The sequence below is a fragment of the Tinamus guttatus genome, unplaced genomic scaffold (assembly GCF_059628265.1).
Source record: "Tinamus guttatus ecotype Peru unplaced genomic scaffold, ASM5962826v1 Tinamus_guttatus_pri_ptg000125l, whole genome shotgun sequence".
NCBI classification, from domain to species: Eukaryota; Metazoa; Chordata; class Aves; order Tinamiformes; family Tinamidae; genus Tinamus; species Tinamus guttatus.
This window is the reverse complement of record NW_028288659.1, coordinates 1,005,948-1,032,965: the sequence shown is the minus strand read 5'-3', so window position 1 is coordinate 1,032,965 and position 27,018 is coordinate 1,005,948. Positions and strand designations below refer to the sequence as shown.

Sequence of the window (27,018 nt, the reverse complement as noted above, 5' to 3'; positions counted from 1 at the left end):
GGCATCTAGCAAAGGCAGCATTCTCACAAGTTAACCTTCCAGGATTTATGCATTTTCTTCTCCAAGGAAAATTACTTCTGGAAAACTCACATAAAACACATAGGCAGAACTAATACAGCAAGGAGAGATCAGAAAGGCTAAAAATTGCCTCCGGGGAGTCTGTGGGTGGTGGGTATTACTCTAAATGATGCTTTGGATCAAAACAATAAAAATAATTTTCCAAGAGATAATTTAAGAGACGGTTAAGCACAGCTGCTGTTAGTAAATACCTTTTCCCAGACACACTGCAAATGAAGTATGTGCTCTTCAGCTGTATGATTTCATCTGAATGCCGCTCAGCCCAATTATTGCGTGTTAATAGGTCTCCTGTTGGTTTTCGGTATCCCGTTTGTGTATGATGCTACCACCACACCTCATGAACACGAGCCAGTTCCAGCGGCAGCGCGGGGTTCGACTGACGCGGCACGCGGCGCCTCTGCCGCTCGCTGCCGTAACCCTCTTGGGCTCTTCCTCCTCTCAGCATCACCCGCGCAGGAGGGCAAACCAACCTGCCCCTCCACTGGCAGCACTGGCTGCTGGCAGGAGCAGCCTGCACAGAGGAGCTATTCCCACCTCAGCTGTGTCTATCAAGCATCTTGTGACTCCTTCGTGCCTGCTGTACCTCCAAGGCACCGTGGAGACCTGCTGCAACGTCACACCGACTCCCTCAGCCGGCATTTGGAAGCAGGGGGGGAACATCTCCAATGACCAGCAAGCAGAGGGACTAGCACTCGCATTACGGCACCTCTGCCTTTCTGCTCATGACAGCAATTCCATGGCCAGAGAATCATCTGAAATCAGTATTTCCACAAATGCTCAGTCCAGTTTTATTTTGAAATAGTTAATATTTAATCCCCATCTCCTCAGATGCAGCAAGTCTGAACTAGACTGGGGAGAGGGGGTTCCTTAATTGTCCCATTTTGAGTTAGATTCAACACACAGTCTCAAAAACATCTGGCATTGATAATACTGCTTTATTGTTATTATCTACTTACTTTTAAAGCATAATGACAGATGCAGGATGGCATAATATAAAACAAAAAGCATTTTCTGTCCTGGGACGCTTATCTCAGATGACACTAATTGGTTGTTCTTGTCAGCATATGTTCTTAACAAGGTGATTTTTTGGAAAAAACCCTTCAACATCATCTGTTTCGGAAAATGTACAGTGAATTCTTGGTCTTTTCATTCTCCCTGCACACATATAACACTCTAGAAATTCTATTTTTTCTTATTGCCATGTTCACTGTACTTCAGCCATATGAAGAAGCTCATCTCAAACTGTGCTGACAGGGAGAGATGTAGAGAAAACACATAAATTGGTGCAGAAGGGCTATAAAAAACAAGAACCCCACAAAAACTACAGTTTAGGCAAGTTCTCCCTCTTGGGCAAAGATCCCCCTCTGCTTTACACGTAGGTCCTCAGAAACAACCACTCTGGTTCTCAGAAACTTCTCATGGATATTAGTCTCTTCCAGCTTCCTCAGCGAAGCTCCTTCCAACCTGCAGACAGGTATGCAAGGCGACGGCTCCTCCTTCTCACCCAGCCTCTGGGACTCATCTCATCACGCACCACGTTTAGTTAGAGTTAATGAGAGAAGCGTCTATCAGCTCCTAAGCCTTGCTCTACCCATAAATATTTCTGCATATTTACCATGGCTGTTCCTCTGTGGAGTTGCAGCTGGCACGCTTAGACCAGGCATTTAATCCCAATGGGGTTAAAGCCCCGAGCACAGGCTTAAGCCACCCCGGAACCGCATGGGAGCAGAAGGTCCCGGGAAGCAGCCCGGCCGCAGGACTTCTCCACCTACCATGTTGACGGCATCCTGATCGAAGGGGTTCCACTCGATGTTCTGCGGGTAGTGAGCCAACACCTTGGACTTGAACGTTCTTCTCAAGGGGCTCTGGTCAAAGTTCTCCCCTGCAAAAAAAGGGCAGAAACAGCGATGCTGAAGAAAGGCAAGGAGCTGACACTGTCGTGGCAGCTGCTCTGCAAACTTCTGTTTCACCAGCGAGTGGCTGTGTGAAATCCCAAGGGCCTTTGGACTCCCAACCCATGTACTGCTTTCAAGGGAGAAAGGCCAGAGATGCTCATTCAGTCAAATCCTCCTTCTCACAGAAATCCTATCGCAGGGGCAACACAGCTTCCAACGCAGTGTTTACCTCAAGGACACTTTTTGGTAAGAAAAAAAAGCAAGCTTGAGTTTATGGGAAAAGACCTTGGAGTCTCTCTCTCTCTCTTTTTTTTTTTTTTTTTTTAAAGAGCTTTACTTAACCTCTGAAAGGGCACTTTGGGGAAAGTCTGAAAGCAAGAAATTGTCTGATGGTCATAAAAGGTAGGAGCATCTCACAGCTATTACAAATTATCCAAGGCTTCACTATAAATGTGTTTCTATATCGCAAGTCTGGCATTAAACACGTATTTGTGCCGTGACAAATTTCAAGGACGGAATTCTGCCACAAGCAGAGACTCCAGAAAGTGCAGAGAGGAAGACTGAAATAAGACGTCAAGCAGAAAGGCATCTAGTTATCAGGATACAAATAGTGTATTTCAAGGTGATACTATTAAACAGTTTCCACCACTGGAAAGTCTACAGCATGCAATGTAGTCATCAAAACAAGAAAGTTAAAATCTATTAATGATTAATGACACTACCATATACTACACTTTCTTTCCAGCATTGATTCTTGATCAAGATATTAATCTACGAATTTCAGACTTCTTACTTTAAAGAACACAAGTGGGTCTTAAGCTATCATCTCTTGTTCTGTTCCTTCCTCATCTAGGAGGCAAGAATGAAATGAAAATCTTACGTCCAAATTGGCAAGTGTTTTCACCAAAACGTACTTGGCACTCAAAGGCTTGCTTTGAGACTCTCCAGTGTTACTTAGATACTTAAGGAAAAAAATAAAATAAAAGCTATGAATTAGAATTTGATCTCTTTTCTTTAAGATAGAACTATTTCTCTTTATACCTGAAAATAGAACCAAGATTCAAAGATTTCTTTTTTCATTTCTTCTTAATGGGAGGTTATTTTGGATTAAAACAAACCAACCAACCAAAAAACCCCACCAACTATTTGGCAAGTTCTAAAAGCAACCCAACATCCCTTAAAAAAAAAAAAAAAAGGAAAAAAGAAAAGAAAAACCTATAAGTTTGCCAATGTCACTGTGCCCTCCTCTGAAGGCCAAGTGGACAGTGGAAGCACAATCTGTACTTGCTGGGTTCGTGTTGCAACCGACATCCACACAGCTAACAGCCTCCCAGCTGAGGTTGCAAAACCAGGAGCTACCCGAGGCTTTCTGAGGCCATGGCCATGTGTGGTTCCTGCCCTTTGCTCCTCGAGCAGCGCAGTGTACACAATCATTTGGCTCACTTTAAGTTAATATACTTCATATATATATATATATATACATATATATATACACACAGACACACACACACAGGAAAGCTATGAATCAGCATTCATCTAAGGAAACAAAAAATGGCTTTGCAAAGCAACACTCCTCCGTCTTTGCTTTGTAGAGCTGAGATCTGCAGCCTACTGAGTTGAACCTAAGGCAAAAAAGAAAAGCACAGTTGCAATGCACAGCTGCTGGCAAAGCTTCAGGAGCCATTTGCTATATGAGATACCTCTTTAAAGTTCCTCAGTACAGGGATTTTTTCTTTTTCAGACTGTGGGGAGGAAAGGACGTGTGCCAGAATAATAAACACCCAGAAGCTCTTTAAAGCGCCTTCAGCGCAGACAGCAGCGTCAGCTCCACCACAGGTGGATTCTCTCCCCCACTCCTAAGAAAGAGCAGGTGTTTTCCCTGACCTTGCTCATAGGGCCAATGCCATAAAAGCAATGTGAGCATGACAGGAATGGGTGGAGGAAAAGGAGGCAAAGGTTGGGGATTTCTTGCACTGACCTCACCAGCAGCACCAGCCAGACAGGCACTCACCTAAGATTTTTGCTGCATTATTTTTTTCTCTAGCAGTGTGTTTGCTTTGTATAATTGCGGTGGATATTTTGGAGAGGGGTGGGAAGGGAAAGCAAATATCCCTGTAAAAGCTTACTTTGTACCTGAGAGGAAAAAAGTCCAAGGTGATGCAACGCTACAGGCATATTTCCTGGGGCGGGAACAAACGCAAATGTTCAAACGTGAGGAGCTCTGGCAGAGGAATTCACCCTGCTTCTGCTCAAGGCAGCCCCAAGCAGATGCATCATAGAAACGACAACGAAAACTGGAGGTATCAGCTAAACTGATATCTCATGTCTTAGGAGATTAGCTCAGCATGTTATTCCACTTGGACAAGAGTTGTCGCTAGCTTCCATGGCAGTCCAGAGCACAAGGTGAAGGTCCTTAATGTGCTCAATTAATAAGCTGGCTGAAGTACACAAAAACAGGCTATTACTCTGTTTGAGCACACAGCAGTAGAAAAACTCTCATTTTTTGTATGTAAGCTTTGTTGAGTTGTTTCAAGTTCTGCAAGATAAAAATCTCACCAAGCAAAGCCAGCAGCAACGCTCTCTCCGGGCAGGCACGTAAACCTACTTGGCAGCATTCTTAATTCTTAGCATTAAACAGCAATTAGTGTGCTTGCATAATCAAGTAAATAGGCATGATGCTATTTCTTAATTGGATCTTCAACCCTCTTCACATACCTTTACTTTAGAACTGTGAATTAGCAAAAATGCAGATACTTGATGGTAAATGTGTCTGGTTGCTTCTCCTGCAGCTTCAAAGAGTATCTAGAGGACTTCCTTAGCTTAGAGTGGATTGGACAAATGGGAAAAAAAATACATATACATAAACCTCAGTGCTTCCTGTCTGACTGCCATAGGGAGTGACAGCTGGACACTCTGTCCATCTAGCAGAACCTCTAATCTGTAACTTCTCTTTAGAAAATGTACTAGTAACTGAAAAGCATCCTGCCACTACAGCGTGGAAGGCTGCATGTGACGTTTCTTCGTGGCTGCCAGCGCTGCCTTTGCCCCTTCAAGTCTGCTTTGCTGGAAGCAGTGGCACGGAGAGGTGCTCACCTGGAGGCTCCGTGTGACGCTAACTACCTGCTGGTACGTGTCCGCACCTGCTCCAAGCACCACGTCCCCAAAGCACCTCGTGTCCAAGGCCTGCAAAGCAGCTCCCAGGTAAAAGGAATGAATGGGGGGGCTGCAGCACCCATGGAGCCGGGGGGGTTGCAGATCAGTCCTGCCGGGTTTCTTTATAGGAAGCAGGAGGCCCTCTTCCTAACCCCACCACATACAGCTGCACCTTCCATTTCTGCTTCCAGTTTAGACTTAGTGCTACACATCACCAGGGATATTTGATTTTTTTTTCTCCTTTTTGGACTGTCTTCGTCTCCTTTTACCTAATAATGACCAGTCTGACAGACAAAACTTCTAGCACAAAAACACGTGGCGTATTTGCCAACAAGGCATGTTAACCAGGAAAAAAAAAAAAAAAAAAAAAAAAAGTTTTATTCAGCCTTTGGACATGATTAATAATTTGTATGCTACCGCAAATACCTGTACAGTCATACAGATGTCAGAAATACCTAAAAAGCATAGTTTGTGAAAGAAACATGGCTTTAAGTAATCTGACTTTTCCAAAGCCAGCAGCAAGTGCCCTAAGAAAGTGACAACATGGAGCTCATACGATCCAGGAAAGTAAATGGCACAAATGGCTTACCTTTGCAGGGTCTCTGCAGGGTTTGCATTTTGTGTTACTATAGAGTCTTGGAGTGGGGAGGGAAGGGGAAAACCACACACACAAAATAAAATTTTCTCAACAAAGAATCACAGGACAAAAGAGGAGAACCAAGAAGCCACACTGGAGTTAATCAGTCAGCGGTTAGTTTGATAGGAGAGAGCATTGCACCCCACATACAGCGTTGCTCCAGCAAGCCAGGTATCATGGTAAACTTTCAAAGAAGTTGCCCAAATTAGATAAGAAACAGCATAAAAAAGTAACAGGAGGCAGCCTGCGTGTCAGGGTGAAACGTCCCCACTTAGCCAAACTACCAGAAAGCGCCACAAGTGCCACTGCCATGAGATGAGAGACTGGACACGTGCCCCCAGGTCCCCCCTGACACGCAGCTGGGAGAGAGCCCCACATCAAGCAAAACCTTCTTGGCAAACACGGGCACGGGCACACGCGCTGGCGGGGTGCGTCGCCTTATCACCCGCCGCCGCGACCTGCCGGCCCACAGGGGATCAGTAACGTTGATTTTAGCCCGCATTTTAGGCAAACAGGGAATTTTGGGTGAACCTGCTACGCGCTTTTAAGCGCTTGCCTTGCTGACTTGCAAGGTAGAATTAGCGAAGCTCATTAAAAATGAAGCAAGTATCAAATGTGAATTGAGCCAATGTTCTAAAATATTAATGGCCTGATAACAGCACTATTAATACAGACGGTAACATCATATCTGATGCACAATACCCATTCATGTAAACAGCATATCTCATAGGATAAGCTGCCACTCAGAAGCAAATTAAAAATTTAATTTTGAATAGACTTCTTTAACTTTCGAAATATTTGAAAAAAATTATGCAAGTATTTTTAAAAAAGTGTGTCATATTTAAATTTCATTTCAATTGGACACATCCTATATAATGATACTTTTAAACAACTTGCATCCTCCCCTAAAGGAACTCATTTTTAGAGGGCAATTTAATTCCTATTTTGAACCAAATGTTGAAATAATGGATGGTAGATCAAACAAAACTGTGCTAATTACATTTCAAAGGAGAAAGAGACTCTCAAAACTGGAAAATAAGCATCTTTTTCTATTCTGGGTAAAGGCTAACACTCCTTGGGAAATGCAGCTGGAGTTGCGAGATCATCAGTCGTGACTACTTTCATGTAAGCGATCACATTCACAAATTTAGAAATTTTACAATTTAGGCAGGGATACTTAAATTATCACAACTCCAGAGGCAGATGAAAATATGTACTAAATAGGCAAAGGCATCCTTTCCCCACACCCTCTGGTCCAGGGAATGTGAATTATCTGTAGCCCCTTCCAGAGGCCTGGAACGCGACAGGAATGCTTGTGACCACAGGATTAAAAATATCTTTTATTCCTTTAGAGGAACCTACTGCGAACATGAATATGCCCCGCACTGTACATCATGCTGACAGCCTCTTTGATAGCCATTTCTAATTAAAAACATTCGGCACATCCAGCTATGCTGTCCCGTCGCTGACCGCTTCCTTGGGTATCGGCACGACCCTGCCAAGAGGAGCGGCGAGCGGGATGCAACCTGGAAGTGAGAAAACGCCACGGGAACAGGGGAAATAACCGTGGTGGGAGAGCAGCTAGGCCGCTCCTCGCCGGGCCCAGGCGCCGAGGCCTCCGAGCGGCGCCGGGAGCGGGCGCTGCTGCTTCTCCTCTGCGCCTCAGAGGCCGCGCTAGGCCCTGCCCGAGGAGCTCACGCTAAGGCAGGATGATTTCCTACCGCGCGCTCCCATAACCTTACAGCGGAGCAGGGAAGCGAATGAAGAGGGGCACAGGGACGAGGCAGACAGAACAGTTTTCTTTTCAAAATTTTATGATTGGAGTCATTTCAGCAGGAAACCTTGGTCTGTAAGAGTCTTTTTTTTTTTTTTTTCTCTCCTTTTTGCATGGGAGATCTGGGAGCAGAGGCCAGAGCGGGTGGGCAGTGTCTAAACTTCCTACTGAAACCCTTGCATTTCACTGCTTAACGATTTTGATGGATCAGCCTGCCCTATCAATAGATCTGTTCTGTTTTGCCTTTCTATTTGTGTGTGTGCAGAACTCACTAATATTATTTGTAGCCTAAATTTAAAACATACTTCCTTTAGGCCTCAGGAGCAGTGTGTCACTGAGTTTCTAGCAGGAACGGGTGGAGATGGACCCACTAGTATCCTCTGCCTACAAATCTACCTAACTACGCCTGGGTGTAATTGGTATCCTCTAAAATAGCCTCACACAAGATGTCTTTTGGCCTATTAAGCACACGCAAGATGCAGTATATTACATACCCATCCATATATTCAGCACTGTTAGAGGCATTTCTTTGGGGAGGGGAAACACATTGGCCAAGAGAGCTTCAGCAAGAAGAGTAAAATTTACCAGATATTGATTTAAAGAATGAAAAGGTGCAGTTTTCAAATCTGACCCATAATTTGATTCAAGGGAAACTGGAGATCGGAAAACAGAGACACACAGAGGATGTGGTGATTTGTTTTGACCTCAGCACCCCTGTTTACCTGCGGCTCTGTCTGCAGCATCTGAGCTCTTGCCATGGAGATCTGCTTCTAGCCATTTGTACAAGACTACACAACATAACGAGAGATAAAAGAAAAAAAAAAGCAAGTATGAACAAAATGAAAAATACACAAGTGTACTGCGGGAGGGGAAAAAACATCAAACATACACACTCCCCTTTGAGACATCTCTTCCCCGCCACCGCTGGCCATGGGTAAATTCATGCGATAAAGAAAAACTTCAGTGACTATATTAGTATAAAGCCGTTAAAGACACTGACAGATATTGTGGAAATACCTGTCAGAATTAGTAACAAGATTACATTCTAAGTACTTCAAACAGCACGCTGTCACAGAGTCTCCCTGTTGCCAAAGACAGCTTGCTTCATGCTTAAGCCATTCCAGAGCCCATGAAACTCAAGGAAAAAAAAAAAAGGGAAACAAACAAACCAAAGGAAACCCCAACAACGTCAAACTAAAACTTGGAGGTTTTCTTTAGTATCATAGTTATCCATTTCAGTACTGTATAGATTGCCATTTTCACAAGTTTTTTCAAGTCACCTAATAGCTACGTTCATCATTTGTGTCTCATAAGAGATGTGTTGTAAGTGGTGATGTGTTTCTCGACAAAGACTCAAATAGATAAGATCTATGTTTATAACTTGGATGAGCAGTCTTCCTGTAACAGCTACCCCAATTCCTGCAGAAAAACGCAAGTGTTTTCAAAGACACCGTAACACAGATTAAAAATAAAAATCTTTAGGTTAAAATTATTTTACAAACCTGAAGCATATATTAAGGCTGTAATATCACAGACCTCTCTGGTCATTCAGTTTCTGGATATAAATTCACAACAGGTTTCTACTACTACCCTTGTATCTCAGCTGTTCTAATCAAGGCACCAGAGAACTCTGCCAAGCCCATAATTTCTGGAATTTCTGCAGTCCTCTGCAGAAGACACAGAAAAATACTTGCAATAAAGGTTTTTAGATTATCATTTGTGCTTTGGGAGATTAATTTTCCTGCTCCTTTGGGGAGGCATCTGAAAACAACTCGCATTCAACTCTGCAGCATGATGAATTCTGCTCCAGGTGTCAGCCCATTCTATTCCATTTTTTTGAGTTGTCTGAACGTAAAAGTTGCATAAATATTAATGCGCAGGGAACAAAACAAGCCGTTGCCTACAGCTGTTGCAGGAACAGATTGCCAGAGCGTTTGTTTAGGCTCTCAGAAAAAGCTGCTCTAACTCTTGACACAGAGCCGTGTCTCGGTTTCGGCCGCAGTCAGGATTCCCAACCCTTTTGCTTACAAGCTGGTAGCCAAACCTGGTGAGCGAGCACCAGATAACCACAGCGCCTTTACCAGCCTCTCTGACGCGCTGCTACCACAGCTCTCCCCAGAAATCACTCTCAGGGTTGCTATTTAAAGAGAATTAAGGCCCAGGGGCAGCACCTCTGCAGGAGGAGCAAGCGGTGAGCAGCAGAGATTTAACAGCTTGGACAGCAGACACGCCAGGGCAGGCTCTTGGGTTTGCCACCCCCTCCAGTATTTTGGCTGCAAACATGAACCACACGGCTAAGGAGCCGCACAAGTGATGGAAATCCCTGCACAAGAAGCCAAAGGGCAGGTGCTCATTAACAACCAAGGTCTAAGTGCAGGGCTACAAAGAGCACTGTCCAATCTAGTCCTTCATATACAGACCCTGTAGGGAAACGCAACAGCTGTTGTCACAAAATAACCAAACTAAAAAAAAAAAACCTTATTATTTCAGGAGTCTTTTTAAAAGGGACATTTGATTGTCTAAGAGTCGCTGCATAAGCCCAAATGATCAGAAAGCAACTTTGCCATCATCCCTTCCTTCAATGACCTTGATTAAAATACCAACTATCTGCCCACCGAGTAACATTATCCAGTACCAGCGCTGTCAGCTTCTTAAAATAGCAGCGCTCCCAGACGCCGACGGATCCATAAAGACATCCCGCTACATGGGAAAGCCAGCACGAGCGGCGCGGGCTGCTTCGTGCAGAACCGCACCGCAATCTGGTCACTCACATATTCAAAGAAATAGTGATGGCTCGAGTTATGTTTTGGGGGGGAAGAACAGGGGAGATGTTATTAAACGGGTAAAGAGGCTCAGCATTCGTATACTTTGGCATCTGACTCAAAGGCTTGAACTGATTAGCAGAAAATTGTGATACTGCTTAGCAGAAAAATGTGATACAGGTGTAAGACTGAAATTATATTTATGAATACAGGGAAGAAAGTTGCCATTTATGTTTCAGGCCTTTATTTTCCTCTAGAAATGAAGATTCATGGAATTCACTCATGACTTTCCCATCGCCAGGCTGGTTTTCCAAGCACACACTGCTGCTCCAGTGCTTGCATCATATGGAGAGCATGTCCCCGAGACCTGTGGCCTGCTCTGTATCAAGTAAGGGCAACGTTCATTTCCATATGTATACTTCCATACTCTGCTCTGGATACTTGTATAGAATGAATAAGAATTTGCACCAATCAAGAAAACAATTGGAGCAACAAGTTAATTTAAGTTTCATTGTTTTTAAACAGCCTGTTAACCTTTTGCTTAGAGAACTTACATAGCAAGTGCGTAAGGTATGCAACCATATGAAAGCAAAGGGTTTCAAATCCACCTCTAAGTTCCTAAAATATCATTAATGATGGCACTCATGTGAATGAAAAATGTGTCCTGAGCTCTGAAAATGTAACCCCTTCTATGTCCCTTTTAACTCATACACACATGGAACTTAGCAAGGACAAGCTAAAACTTGAGACCCTTCCCCAGCTCCTAAGCCTAAATGTCCAAGCTAAGGCTGGCTCTGAGAATATAATTATGAAAATCTTGAGACAAATTTTGTTCTCTATTCCACCAGGGCAGTAAGAGTTGTCTTAATCTGCTTTATTACAGTTGATATTTTTGGTGATGAGAACAGGGGAGAAAAAAAGAAACATCTTGTCATCCTAAAATCCCCATGCCATTACTGGTTAGACTTGTGCACCAGAATGTGGGAAGAAAAGGGGAACTTTCCAGTAAATTTTGCTTTGGGGCTTTTTTAGTGAAAGAACTTTTTTTTTTTTTTTTTAAGCTGCAGTATGTTCAGATAACCTTTAAGTCGGGCTGTATTCAGAGGGATTTTTTTAAGCCACTCCACTCCACATCACGTCCTGATACCTGACCCTCCCCTTACTCATCAGGAGGGCAATTTCGGGTGTTTATCACTGGAGGCTCACAGCAGCTCCCCAGAGCTGCACTGATACAACAGCAGGGCGAGAACAACCTCACGGGTAACACCTTCTGCTGCTGTATTTAAGAGTGGCTGGCAAACCAGTACAAGAAAAGAAAGAAGCTTAATTTGTCCGGGATCTTTTTCAGTACTAATCAACGTTGACAGAAGCAGAGCACAGAGATGCCCATCCTACCGCTGAAGTAGTCAAATTTGCCTGGGTTTGGGTTTTGCTTTGAGGGGGGGCTTTTTTTTTTTTTTTTTTTTATACTCGTCTCACACATGCTTGAGATCTTAGCACTGTTACACTGAGCAATACCTATTTCCATTTTAAAGGGAGCCCCTGTTTTCTGATGTGATTTGTGTCTCTGATCAAAGAGCTGGCCCTTGATGTGCTCAGCCACAAAGAAGAGCCAAAGGACCTTTTTGTTTTTAGTGGTCCCAGCTTGCAAAATGCTCTGTTTTACATACATTAGCACTCTCCAGATACACAGACGCTGGTGATGAAAGGGAAGCTCTCCCCAGTTTCTGAAAAAGCAGTTTTTTCCAGACAGCAAAACCCCCATCCACCCGCAGCAGCGATGGCTTCTCCGCGCTCCTTGCAGAGCCCTCTGGACACCAGATCCCATCAGCAGGGCCACACAGACAGCTATAGAGAGGACAGATGTAGAATAAACTTTGTACTGTACCGAGTTATGTTTTTTAACGCTCTTTACCGAAGGATTATAACGTGCTATATGGGACATTTCTTCTCAGTTCTCAAAGAGGACGGCAGTAGAGTCGCTATGTTATGTCGCTGTATTAAAACGCTATGTTCAGAAGAATAGGTATCATCACACTGAAAGGAAGACCAGTTCTTGTAACTCTGCAGTTAAAAATACTGCTTCTGCCACCAGCAGCTCTGCAGCAACCTGCATGTACTGGCCAAAACCACTCGCATTAAGAAACTACTTGAAGATGAGCTTGATGCCAGTGAATTTGCACCAGTGGTTGCTGAAAAGCTAAGAGCACACAGTAATTGCACACCTAAGGCGCATGAAAAATATTCCCTATGCCTTAAGTAAACCAGACTAGATACAGCCCTTCGCACTGCAGCAGAACTCTACGTATTTCCAACAAAGCGCAAGCAATCCCATTTATGCTTTGTAACTGCTGACTGGTGGCCAGAGGCCAAATCTAGTGAAAATACAGGAGGCTTAGAGTAGGCTTGAGTCACCATACCACAACAAAGTGTCAGGATTCAAATCCAAAGGCAGGGACCCATACCGCTACTTTCATTTCTGGATCCAAACTGTGCTCCAGATGGAAAATTCTGAGCACAACAACGTTTCTACCATGCCTCTAATTTAGTTCACAGCCCTATAAAGGGGAGCCGAAAACCAGCTCCTCTGGCTTCCCTTAGTGCTCTGGGGAGAACTAGGTGCCAAAGCTTCTTTGTAAAGAAGCTGGATCTTCATTGGGAACTGTGTATTTTGCCTGTTATTTTAGTGCTTGTAAAGATGGGAGCAGAACAAATGGAGTTCTAAACAGCCCTAAAATTACATGTCATTTAAGCAAATGTTTCCTCTTTTACTACTAACCTTTTAGTGCCTGGATCCCAGGTTGACTGGCACACTAAAATACACAGGTAGAAGGTACGTAATTGCTGCTCTCATTTTTAAATAAGTGCGAGTTGTCACCGACTACAGAGAGGCTAATTCGAAAACAAAGCATCTATAACAGCCCTCCTGGCCCTGGCACAAACATCTCATGCAAAAGTAATGGCAGTTATAATATTTTTACATGTCTCTCTCATAAAGGGGAATTTTGCAGAATTAAATGGAACGCCTCATACAATAGAGCAAGTCATGCTGTGCTGCTTTGGAGAGCTGAATAACTGTTCCAGCATAAATTAAAAGCTAAATATTTCATAGTGAGAAGATCAAGGCTGGATTAGTCAGACTGCAGCACAGCTGACCGTGCTGTAGCGCCCAGGGTCCCTGCTTCTTCCCGTCCAGCCAAACTGTCCAAGCAACAGCAGAGATGCTCCGAAATCCTGGACACGTAATTCCTCACGAGGCCGCGGCAGCGCTCCCCTGGGATTGGGATTCCCACTTCAAATCAAACAGCACACGCACATGTGAGATGAAAGCCACGCAAGCCCTGCCGCCTCTCTTCGGGCCTTGACAAGTTGTCGGTGATTTATCACCTAACACACCAATACACCAGGAGAGTCCCTGGAGGATACCCCCCAATGCAAAGCTCACAGGTTTGGGCACACTGGATTAAATATTTACCTTAAGGAAACAAATTCACCTTTTTTTTTTTTTTTTGGATACTTATGTAGGAATTAGCAAAAACTCAAACTATCCATGCTTGTGACAGCAAATAATGCAAATCTTGGCAATTACGCAGCTGTGAGCCTACTTACCAATAAGTTAAGCTAAACGTAGCGGAGCACAAGAATTACTGTATATTATACATATATATATATGTAATAAAACCTCCAGTTTTATTACTTCACTGAAAGAATACCTTACTGAAAAAGGACTGTAAGGTGACAACTGATGTTAGATTACCATGGACTACAAAGAATATTTCAAAGGCTTCACGCACAGATGCTGTAGCAGTCCAACGGGGCTAGTCTCAAAGTCTTCACAGAAATAGGCAATATGTGTGGGCAATACATACCCTCCTTAAAAAAAGAGGCACGTATGTACACCAGACTAAAGGAGTCTGAGCACTTAAGTAGCTCTCACAGGGACAAATTCAACAGTCATGACAGAATTAGAGAAATACTCATACTTCCAACTCAGCTTATTTTTTGACAAAACTAACCAAGCTCCAAAAATACTCTTCTGCCCCTGAAAAAAAAAAAAAAAAAAGCAGTTTGTTAATGGAGGATCCCAGCCTGGGCTTTGATTTCAGCAAGGCTCATTCTGTTTCCAAACCAATATGACAGCCTGAATATGATTTACGCTAATATCCACGGAACTTCAATCCAAATCTGCATTTTGTGCCATCGGCAGATCGACAGCCTGAGCAACCAGTTACTTTAAGTAAGCTGCAGCATTAACACCGCCGCAGGTCTGCTGCGGCCGGTTAACCCCTCCCCAGGGATTAGGGAGCATCCCGCTGCCGTGCGCTGCTCAGCTCCGAGCCGGCCGTCCCGGGCACGTTTATCCAGGTGGGTAAACCACATCTGCCTGCCTCTCCCACAGCCCTGCGCATCGGGCTGCAGGGTAGCGCTGAATGCGGTTTCATCCGGGCTGGCAACACCTTCAGCTTTGCAGGGAGCGTGGTGGATGCCCTTGGAAAAAGAAAAAAAAAATCCTACTGCACTGTCCTATGTCAGCTTCCCACAGGTCTCACTGCTTCTTCCATGCCTAAAAAGATGGGTTTTCCCACCATGTGCAGTGACAGAACTGGAACAGCCAACATGATGGCAGCGGAAGCCAAGCCCTGTGCAGGTGGGCACGGCTCCTGCTGCAGTTTGGATCCAAGCATGGTTGCCCAGCCACGCTTACCCCCTGCAAAGGCTGCCCAGGCTGACTCTGTGATTCAGATCTGCGCTTCCTTAGGCAAATGATATAATTGCTCCATGCCTCTCAACCGTCAGGGCACGTCTGAGAACCCGTGGAATCAACATGGTCTAAAAATCACTCATGCTTCGTAAGCCTCTTCAGTTTTTGCTTTGAAAACACCTGTAATCACAACCTTGCATCAACCTGTAGAAGCAAAAACACCCATTTCAATACATGTCCTGTCCTGAAAGGAAGCCATTTCTCCTGTTTCCTTCATCTTCCTTTTACCTAATATTTTAGAAATCATGTCTTTGGAGAAAGATTGTACCCTATGCAGTCCTAGTTCAGTAACAAGTGTCTTCCAGTCACAAAACAACCCAAAGCTACTGCTAAGACACCCAACAGTGTCTTACTGTTATGGTGCCTTCTAAGAATAGCCTACACCTGTAATTGGCAGAGGGGAAAAAATAAGGCAGAGGAAATTGCACAAATTCCTCTCCAGCTTTAACCTCAGGGGCTACCAAGGGAACTCTGCAATGACTTATCTCCTAGCATTGTACAACTTCAAGCAAGTACACACTGCCTCAGCCACACACACGTCCCAGGTTTTACTCAGTCACTGCTGATCAACAATGACTCAGGCAAAACAAGAAGCTCCCAGCTCTTCTTCTCATTCTCATCCCCACACCAAGCCTCTCATTTTGCCAGCTCAGGTGGTTCTAATGGAGAGCTGCCCTGGTGAACTCGCCCAGCTGAAGGGTATCTGGGGGAGCAATAGGAGGACCAAGGACAGGGAGTAAAACATGTTTTCCACACCCTGGCTGGGTTAGTTTCCTGATCCAGTTCTCCATACCTTGAGACAGAGGGGGTAGCCATGCACTGCAGGCCAGTCCCCAGGACTATTTTGGAAGTCACCTCTGGGTGATCCCTTTCACACTCGTGACAAAGGGATCTCCAACCAGGGCTTCATGCAGACAGCCTCAGGAGGACTCCAGTCGCAATTTATCTAGCATTTTCTTCACAGCCTTAACTCTAGGAGATAAACATTACTTTCTAGCATATACAGGCAAACTTCTGCGCTCTTAAAAGTGCTGCTTGTTTCCTCCTCACAACTTCAAAAGGTCACCAAATGCAAAAAAGAAAAATACCCCTTTGATAATCATGACATTTGGAGTTTCGCACAAGGCAAAGAGCGAAAAACAGAAAACCCACAAACCCAAGAAGGGATTTGCCTAGCATGAGATGTGCCAGCTCTTGAACAGCATTAGAAACTGAGAAAGCAGTGAACTGGGACAGGAGAGGAGCCCTGGCCACAACCTTCAAGCAGAACAGCACAAGGAAGCGGCTAAAACCTCAGACCGCGGCACTAGAAGTCACAGGGCACATTGAATCTTTTCCACATTTGTTAGGAGCAGAGGATCTGTCGAAACACACTGCAGAGACAGACTTGCTGCCCTCTCCAAGAAGCTGGTTTGTCACCAGCAAGTAGGAGGGAAACGGCTCCAGCAGCCATTTAGCTGCCATCTGCACTCCCACAGGAAGGGGCCTCAAACTTGTCAAAAGTCCCAAATTAAAGAGAGCCAGGGCTTGCCCGCAGCAGAACCGACAAGAGCTGCCCGCCTCAGGGCAAGCACGTGGGAGCTACCGGCCGTCAGCAGAGCAGGCCGCTGCGTATGGCAGAGCACGCTCCATCCAGATAACTCATTTGTGAAGATCTGTAGGCCAAAAGAGAGGCTCTGAAAAACTTATTTATAATTTGTTTAGTCTTTAAGACTTGTGGGGGGTCAGATTACAACAAATCTAGCTTCTCTTAGCGGCCCTCCCTGAAAGACTGCTATTTCCCATCACTTTTGTCAGAAGGGAAACGCGAAACATTATTAGCTCGAATATGGCTAATACGTTGCTAGAAGATGACTAGGAAATGAAGAAGGGAGGCCAGGAGGCAGCAGGCCCGCACCCCCGAGCAGGCCAGCGCTGCGGCACGGGCGCGCGGGGACACCAGGGCCTCCCCGCGGCTCCGCAGGGCCTGCGCGGCCGCCCTCGGCGTGGGCAGAGCTCCCGCACCAGCCAGCCCTGCGCTCATCCTCCCAACCGTGACCAACCACCTGGCAAAGAAAGCAGAGGTATCAGCGCTCGAGAAGTTCCTACTTGCCACCTATTCGTAGCTGGGACCCAACATCTCAGCAACCACCCGAGGGACCCTACCACAGGCTCCTGAGAAAGGCTGGTCATTTCTGAGTGCTCAGCAGATACAGAACTCTTCAAAATGTGAGGTTTTCCTCTTTCACACTTGATGAAGAGTATCTTCCATCCCACTTCACCTCCCTTTAGGAAAGTTGTGCTTCAGAAAGTTCAGTTGGCAGCAGGCACTGCTGTGTCAGATGCCACCCTAGAGACCTCCACAGAGAGCTTGGGCTTTAAACAAGCTTTGGTAACACAGCACTACCTCACATGCACACGCTTGTGCCCAAAAGAAACACAAGGCATGGATATTCCCAAGATCCTATCCGTGCTAGCCCACATATGACTAAGGGGAAGACTGTGCAATTCATGGGCTTCTTCTCCAAGGCCTGCAGGATTTTCCTTTGGATGACAGCGCTCAGAAAGCTCCTCCACTCCTGTCTCTCCAAACTCTTACCCAAGACGGGTTTGCTGATGATGATTTTTCCCTAGGAAGGAGGATTGCTTAAGTTGTGTCATAACTAATTGGGGCATCTTAGATCAGAAGGTCTGCCTGCTCTCTCTAAATGAGCTTCTCCACCCGTGACAACACCATGAACATTTGGCAGGGCCTAGGTTCAAAAGTTCACACATGCTTAGCTTTGCACTTGAAAACAGTTTTGACATAAGTATAACACTACACACACACACAGTTACCTAGTAGTTTAAGAGGGCTGGAAGGCAGCTACAGCATAGCTGTGCCCACTTTGGGCAGTACAAGAACATATCAGCTTTATGTGGTTCTTAGTCACAGCCAGGAGGATGCCTAACACTCATTTACCACAAAAGTGGACAGAGCCCTAAGAGATTTTGAGGTGAAGTTACATAATTTTAGGCATAGCATTAGCAAAAGCGTGCATCTATGAGCTTCTAGGTATGCTCAAAGGCAACTATGCCAGGTGACCATGGTCCAGGGCATCAGTGAAGTCTGAAAGGACCTCTGCAAATCATCTGGTCCAAGCTTTCCAGAAAAGCAAGGGTGACTTCAAAGTAAAGCCATGGTGCTCTGGACTGAGAGAAACAGAAATCACTTTCAGAAGGAAGAACTGCAAGGATAATTCAATAGCTATTAAGAGGTGGAGAGCAGAGTAAGGCCTTGACATTTCTAGATCTCCAGAATAAAAATACAGAAGCTGGGATCTTTCTTATTTAATGCTTTTAATACCAAATAGAACACACTCATGAACCTGCAATGTAAACACCAGGCAAGAAAACAAAGCTTTTAAGCAATTAAAACTGTAAAACACCCTTTTCAGAGCCTCAAATCTTCCACCAGAAATATTCTGAACTCTCAGTCTTACTAACAAAACTGTTATTGTACAGCATACAAGAGCAAGCATCATCTTCTGACCAGAGACCACACACTGCACTTATGCCCCTCTGCCTAGCTTCTCCAGGAGAATAGAGCAGAGCATGCTCAGAAGCACCATCTGGATGTCCCTGATATAACCACACAGGGTTACACATTCAGGGATTTTGCACCTTCTCTCACTTTCGTACTTATGGCCACGTACAGCAAATCACACCAGTTTCTTAGTGTGACACTCCCTATGAAGCCTCTCTTTTGCAGTGCTTAGGGGCTTTCACAGCAAAAAGTCCTGGAAAATAATAATAATAATAAAAAAAACTCGTGCAGTTTCTGTGCCTTTTCTTGCACAGCTGCATCCCGGGCAGTACTTACGCTAATCCCTCCTGAACAGCCTTGTTGCTCTTGCCTTGCTACGGGGCAGCTTTATGCAGCCCTCCTGACATTGGTTTAATGCTGATTAGTGCCGACACAATTCTGGTGCAGGCTTCCTGCCAGGCAAGGGAATGAACAAAATTGGTTTGCGCACAGGCCAGACGACAGCTGCAGTCACTCCGGCTCAAGTCTGTTGAATGAGAACCGTTTTCTTGTTTACCAAGATGAGGCTAAATTAGCCCAGCATGAGACAGAAGGACGGAGCAAATCCGACCAGGCAGCTCCGCCAGCCTGCTCCGAAGGTGAGAGACACGGCTTCACCAGGCCATATTGCTTAATTCAAGCAAGGCACAGGGCAAGTGTTAAGCCTTGTGCAAAGTGCACCCACCCCAGGCGCATGACTTTAAAAGGGGGGTGAAATGCGCTCAATTTTCAGAGTGACAGGGCATAGGTGACTGATCATATTTTTCCCCTTCTCTCCCTTTCCTTCCAGCTCTAGGAGCAGAAAAACCTATAGCCATAGGTCTCTCAAGTCACTGGCAGACTTTCTTCCCACTACTTCTTTTTCCTGCTACTCTGAAAGATGCCGAAAGACTGGAATCAATCTGCATTTATCCAGCTAAGTTAAGCTTTACACTGCTGCTCAGTATCATAACACACAAGCATCTTATCAAGCACCCGGCCATCTCCAGCTCGCTGCCCCAGGGAAACCTAACAGGCTGTTTAGAGTCACTCTGGTGCTTACGTGGGGAGAGCCAGCATTCAGGGGTAAAAACAGCAAGACTGACAGCATACTGTTAAGTCCACAGAACTCTAAAATTAGGATGTGCCAAGATTGAGAGGAGCAGGGTAAGCAAAGGCTCATTTAGATGCTGCTGCTTTTGGCTTAGAGCTGGGGAAAGGGGGAAAGGAAGAACAAAGACTGGTTGAGAGAGTTTCATTCAGAAAAAGAAGAAAAGGAACCAAGGGACTTTTCAACAAGGTGCTCATCTCCCTCATTCACCTATTCTGTTTTGGCTGTGCTTAGGATATACCACACTACTTTTAGCTTCAAAAGGTGCCCAAACGGCAAAGAGTTAAGGGTATGCCTTATTGTGCCTGCTCATCTACAACAGAATTGGACTCTAAGGAAAAACTTCTGTCATCACTTAAACACTCTTCCTTCCCTCCCCTCCCTCAGGAGGGCCTTGGCCTAGCACGCTCTTGCTCTTCACATGCAGAAGATACTGCCAACTTCAGAGTTGCTCCCAAGGGCCTCAATAAAGCTATCCATATTTCTGAAAATAAGATGTCTTTATCAGTACACTGTCAATAATACCTACCTACTTTTATCAGCTACAATGTTTGCTTTTAAAAATGCAGTGGGTATCCTCTTTAGAAGGCTTACAGCTTAAAGTGATCCATTGAGTGTGTTTGAGCCTTTACCTCAGTTTTCAGAATGATGCAAAGATGTCTTGATGTGAATTGCAGCATCACCGCTCTCCTTGAGGCATCCCATGCAGAGTCAACACTTGCACGTGAATTGCTTTCACAAGTTATCTTGAACAAAGCTGGTATTATTCACGCTATTACTAAATGAATCAATTGAGTTACATGGCAAAGTCCTCCAGCTGTTGAAAAAAAGCTTTAAACCCATATCTAGAAGTGTATTCAGGTGCCGTAAGACTTGTCCTTGCATGTATATATGAAGTCTGTCTCCTGGCACTTGCAGAGTTTGCAGGTCACTGACTGGGGGTGTATGGACTCATGATATAACTCCTCCTTTGATCTGAAAACTCCGAGAACCTCCAGTTCTGCAGGAGGTTCTTTCCTATTCCAGGCCCAGCCCAAGCTGCTGCCAAGCTCCACTTGAGTTCGGGCATCACTTGGCCTAGTTTTTAAGGCTCCTCACAGCAAGCGAGCACAGCACCCTCACAAAATGCAGTTACAGCTACTTTCCAAAAGAAAATCTACTGCCAGCTTTAACATAGCCTCGAGCTGGAACACTTGCTCCAGGGATGAAGCGTGTGTGTTCAACTACATTTCTGTGCTCAGAGTGGGGTAGAGATTGGGTTTCAATTTCCCCTCTCCCAGCCCTCAGAAAAGGCGGTAGCAGCAGATACGCATGAAGAACCACCCAGGCTGCAGCCCGCACAGGCACCTTCGTGGGTTGGGCTCCCTGCTCGATTCCCCACACACGGGGACCTCCTCAACAGCCCCTCAGGAACGCCCTCAAGCAGGGCCTGCGAGGCCCCAGGCTGGGGAGGCCCCTCCAGCGGTGCCTTGGCTACATCTGGGCAGCCAGGAGCAATGAGAGCCCGGAGACTCCAGGAAGCTAAAGGAAGATATCCCTTTAGTTCATAGGCCTGCTTCATCTGTCACTTATCATGCTCCACAGGGATATGCCACCTTAATGACAAAAATCGATTAACAAAGCTTTTTACCCCCTGTTAACACATTTGGGTCCCAGACGTTCTTGAACAGCAACAAGTGCAGGGAAAGAAAAGATTCGTCTCTTTGCTGATCCCATCTGAGTCCACAGGAAGGGGGAGCACGATGGGGAAAGGAAACAGGAGCTACAGAACTTCTGCTTTGCATATGCCAAACATAGATGTGTTGTGTTATTTTTATTTTATCAACTTATAATTCATTGATAAAATATTTATCAATTTCTTAAATCCTATTGCTTTTTAAAAAGCTGAAAAACTGCCCCTCCTTTTCACACCAGGATAGGACAGTTTTTGGACAACAGGAGCGGCCTGACTGAAGAGGCAGCCTTTATCCATTTGAACACATACAGTGCTTATTTAAAGGATTTTGGCAGCTATCTTGACAATAAACATTCCATGTAAATAATAATAAATATTCCAAATACCCAGGTACCTACAGAACAAGAAGGCAAGTCACACTTTGCAAGACAGAGGCTACTAGCTGCTAGTTCCTCACCCAAACAAGGAACTTGCACAGAAATGCTTCCAAAATAACAAGTGTTAAGTGAACTGTTGACTGCTTACTCTTAGGTTTAAGTCTTCCCCAGTAAGAAAATCCATACTTCTCACTCCTATTCACAGCACCTAGGTGTTGAACAAATGAACTTTGCATTTCATGTCATTGCTGAACGTTTGGGCAACTCGGTGCAGAACGATGCGACTACAAATAAATTGGCCTCAGGTCTGAATTAAAGCAGCTTTCTCTCTCAGCAGCTACTGCATTTGATAGACAGCTTGCACAAACAATGGAAAGGAAAGGCAGTCCTACTGATAATGATAAGAAACAGAAAACATTGTTATAAGGCAGCTACAGAGACAGCAGCAGGGGGAATACAAACTGAGCTTGAACGTGTCTATGTACTAACAAGGCAGATCTGTAACTAATTTTAGACTCAGAATTTTTTTATGCAGGTGATAGCATTTCTGAAGCCACCAGTTTGACTTTCAAGACCTATTTTGTTATAAGATAACCATATCAAAGACAGAGATTTTAAGCACATTACAATGAACAGCAAAAACCAACTTGTTTCTGGAACAATAATTTCACTTTCCTAATAGCAGCAGAGTAGGAAGAAAGACCAACTCATTTAGTAGCCTGTAGCCATCAATAATAGTTCAGTAAATTTACTGTGACAGTTACTTGCTGCACCACTGTTGGAAACGCACCCTGTAATACTACATTACACGATATGTAATATAAACATCATTACAGAAGAGGCTCGGCAGAAATCCCAGCTGTGACGCAGGACAAGCGGCACGTTCGTTGCTCATCACCCCTTGGAGAACAGGCAGCAAAATGAGTTTCTGCTAATCACTTTGCTAAGGTCTTCCCTCTGACTCGGTCGCACAAGCCACCTCCAAATCCACAGTCACCCCGAGGACTGACTTCTTTCATCGCAGGTCTCGCGTGAAGCCTCCAAACGTGCTGCATGCATTGGCCGCAGTTAGGCTGCTGCACAGGGGCGTTTCCAACCCTGCGGACCCAGCTATCCTCGATGCTTCCCCGCCGGGCCGCTCGAGCGGGCCGTGCACGAGGCAGCACAGCTAGCAATAACGCAGAGGAGGAAGCGGATCCCCGCAGTCACCCTCTGCAGCGCGGCCGCCTTCCCCGCCAGGCCCCACCGTGCCCGCTCCCCGCCGCGGGGCTCCGCGTTCCCCACGGCTCGTGCAGAGCACCCGCGACTCGAGCCACAGCAGGGAAGCTCACGCCGGGCGAGGAGCAAGCCCATCGCCGCGGCCTCTCCTTTGGGGCAAGCTTGTAACTGCCCCCTTTCAACCACCTAAAAACGGGCACGCTCCAACACCCAGAAAACGGCTAAAATCGATATTGTTCTGATGCGGCCTCAAGGGCTGTTTACACAGATGCCTTACTACGAGCCTGGCGCTTTCTGCAGCACAGAGGCTGATTTCTGGCTGCTGTTACACTACACAGCTCGGGCATGTTTTTAGCACTGACGATGCTTCTAAACATTAATTACACGCGCCAAGGGGTCAACCACTGAGCGAGAGGTGCTCGGCTCCTGCTTTCCAGGGAAAACGACCAGCAGTAGCGAGACAACAGGCAGCTGCCCAGCCAGAATGGGGCAGAGGAGAGGGGAGAGCCCCCAGAGCAGGAGAGGGGCCACCTCAGCCTCCCCCTGAGAGCAGGGGGGTGTAGAGAGAAACAGCACGAGGCAATGCTGCAAAACCCGGCTGCGAGAAAAAGCGCGTGCTCATTCCTGCACAGGGGAAAATAAACAAACAAAATCACAGACAGGGCAGGGCCGCAGGAGACCCAGGCCCCATTAGTTCCGGCACTCATGGAGCTGCTGGGGGTTTGTTTGAATCCGCACAGGCTGCTCACATCAGCGCTGAGGTTACTACCGCCGCCGGCTGCGGGGAGGCGCACGCTGGGGTTGTACACAAGTCTCCTATAACTATAGCTATCCATTAGAGCCGCACGTGGAGAGCCTTCGGTAACTTAAGTTGGCTGCGGTAGAGGAAGGAACAACAACAACAACAACAACAAAAAGGCTGTTTCCAGGGAATTCCTCTCCATCTTTTCCTAATGCTATTTCTAATCACGGCAGCTAATCCTCAGTACCGATGTTTCCACTCAAGGAGAAAATAACACAAAGAAAGTGAAAGAATAAACTGGAAACGGTGCAGTTGCAGTAAAGGCAGCAACTGCCACCGGAGCCTTTTCTGTGCCTTTCTGCCTTGTATTTAGCAGGTTTCTCTTCCAGTGTAACCATAGAGACAGCAGTGAAGAGCCTCATCTAGAAGCCCTCACTTCATCTGGTAGGTTAAGTTATGAGGCTGTGGTGGGCTTGAATATTAAAAAACACTCAAACAGCTCAGGGAAAGAGAAAACAATCAGCATGAGTCTGAATGGGAACGGTAGGAGACAGACATCTGTGGAGTAAACAGGCACAGTGCCCTGCAAACAGACTGGCAGTGGGGAGCGTGATGTGATGCAACCCTAAAACAAACTGAACTGATGGAGGTTACGGAAAATCAGGCTCCGTTAACAGGCTAAGACAACAAATCCGAAAGTGCTTAGCACGCTGCGTCACTAAGAGCTGGAACCGTGTGTTTAGTTAGCTGGCATTTGGTTTAACAAAACAGCAAAAAGACTGCAGGACTAGTGAAAGTCCTCAGCAATACGACCACTTCACTACCACAGTCACGCTGCTGATACATTGAACAAGCCACGTTTTACTCCACCACAGGATATTATCCAATTTGGGATCATTATCCTGCTCTAAAGAACTACGAAAAAGCACATGCCACCCATCTATCCTAAAAGAAACCTAGCCACAGGAATCACTGCAGAGAAAGCCGGCGGGTTTGGTACAAGCAACCCAACCCCTTGCTCGTGTTGACTATGCGCACCGGAGGCGGCACGCAGAGCAGGACATTTCACGAGAGCATCCATCAGGCAGGACGTGACAGGAAGTTTCAGTAACCATTGATACATGTTGTTTTGGGGAACAGGATTTACTGCACTCATCTCTTCGTTTCGCATCCCTGTCACAGCTCTGCGGGCTACGGCTGGGGAAGATGAGGGAGCAGAGGAATATTGCACTCCCAAAGGAGCCCTAGGAGTACTTGTCACAGTTTTAGCAAGGATCAAGCACATCCCACATTTTTTCCTTATAATTGTACTCACTACAATTTCACTGGTCCACTTTTTGGCCCCATTTATCTGTGCCTTTAGGCAACTTTGGCATCATTTCAAAAGAGGAACTGATCTTTTCCATCTCCTGCATTCTTATTGCTCTGAACCCTACATAACTAATAAGTGGATTTACTTGGCTAACAGTTCTATGAAAGGATCTCCAACTTTTCTGGCTGTGATTTTTCACACTCATTTTGACTGGTAAGTGTCATTATTATTGCAAGGCCCTGTCCTTGTTTTATTCACAGATGGTAAGTGATGGTACATTCGGGTTTGCATATTAAATTTTCATGTTAAACATCTGTGAGTTAATTGCAACATTTGAGTCTCCACAAGCTCCAATGGATTGCATGCTAGGCTAGTGATCCTCCATAGGGGGTTTCACTCTTTCTTGTGTTGAAATAAAAAAGAAAAACAACACCTGGAAGCTGAGGAGGATATGGGGAAAAGGAGCAAGTCCAAATAAGTACTTGCTTGAAATAGTTGCTGATTTCACAGACAAGAAGTTTTAAATTTCAGGATGGCAGAAGTTTTTCTTTAAATCAAGAAAGACTTTAATGTGCTCTGATTCTTTTGATTAAAAACAAACAAAAATCGCACAACTTTCTAGCAATTGAAACTCCTAATTTCCAAGACAAAAGTGCTTGCACACAGAAAAAAAGAAGGGGAGAATGAAACCCATGCAAACTAATTTGAAGTGAATGACCACGAAAAATAACTCACGACTTCTTTCCAAAGGAGGGTTCCCGTAACCACCCCACTAAAAGGTGCCTCACGAAGGGACGACTGTGGGGGCTTCCAGACGTTTTGCCACCAGCAGCTTCCCCTCAGCGGAACACTGCTCGTTTCTGCCCTCCCTCGTGCTCCCATACACGCAGGCTACAGTAGGGCGCTCCAATGCTGCTGTCTGACCCTATGGAATCAGTAACTTACAGCAAGGCAACTACTGAGCAGAGGGAGGCCTGTGCCTGAAAGCCTGGGGCTCTGAACTGCCTGGGAATATTCATCTCCTTAGGGATTAAATACATACATATATATTATATATATGAAATGTGTTACATATATATTATATATATGTGTATATATGTATATGTAACACATAAAAAGGACCAGTTTATAAAATCAGCTGTAGGGACTACCTGTTTCACAGAGCCCATTAAATGGCTCCAGAAAACATCCACAAAGGGAGAGTGACCCAGCGAGACCCCTCATCCGACAAGGGGGAATCAATGGGCTGCAGCTCCATGTTCTAACACAAAATATTTGAGCAGTCCTCAAATGGATAAAATACAGAGACCCTGTATTTAAAATATAGGGATCCAGGGACTTGCTCATTCCTATGCCGAGCCTCCTAATGGGGTTACAGGACCCGCTGTTCTCTTGGGCTCCGCAGTCTTCCCTGGGTCAGGGATTTACGGGCCCCATTAAGCAGGCGGCAGCGAACAATTGCTTTTTACTTCCCGGGGCAAATCATTTTATGGATATGAGCTTCGTGACTTAAACCGTGCAGTTTCTGTAGCTGGCGCTGTTCAGGCCATACTTCACTTGCTGATGGCTTCCTCCCCGCTCTTGGTAAGAGCAAGGGGGTGAGATCCCATCTGCATCCGTATTTCAGCATAATTACTCCTGCTTGAGCCCATGCGCTGAACATGAAGCTATGATATTTTAAGTTAGATATCTAAACCATGCTTGTTGTAATTAAATTTCCACATGCATTTTTTAAACCCAGATTTTAGGTTCAGCATTAATATTTCAGTGTGCTACATTAACTAGTGAACTGCAAAAATGCCTACAGTTTGGGGGAGAGGGGGAGGCTGCATCATGCTGAGTCCAGAACAAGAATATTTCATGCTGTATCAAAGTGTTTACACAGCCTATCAAAGCCTTTTTTTCCCCTCCTTTTCACAAAAAACAGGTACAGAAGTTGTCCCATACACCTCAAAGCAGTGGCTGTGTGCTGTCCTGCGGGGACACACTGCTCCAGACA

At 45.4% G+C, this 27,018-nt stretch overlaps 1 protein-coding gene across 2 annotated transcripts in view; it reads right to left on the bottom strand.

The window, feature by feature from the left end:
• DENND5B (DENN domain containing 5B) overlaps positions 1-27,018 on the bottom strand; it is a 98,129-nt gene that overhangs the window by 52,336 nt on the left and 18,775 nt on the right. Inside the window, exons 2-3 of one of the 2 annotated variants that reach the window (XM_088521549.1) lie at positions 8,260-8,325; positions 1,851-1,960 (exon numbers count right to left, since the gene is read on the bottom strand). In XM_088521549.1, coding sequence (XP_088377675.1) covers positions 1,851-1,960; positions 8,260-8,325 — 176 coding nt within the window. The remainder of the gene's footprint in view (positions 1-1,850; positions 1,961-8,259; positions 8,326-27,018) is intronic. The other variant, XM_088521550.1, reaches the window with a different exon arrangement.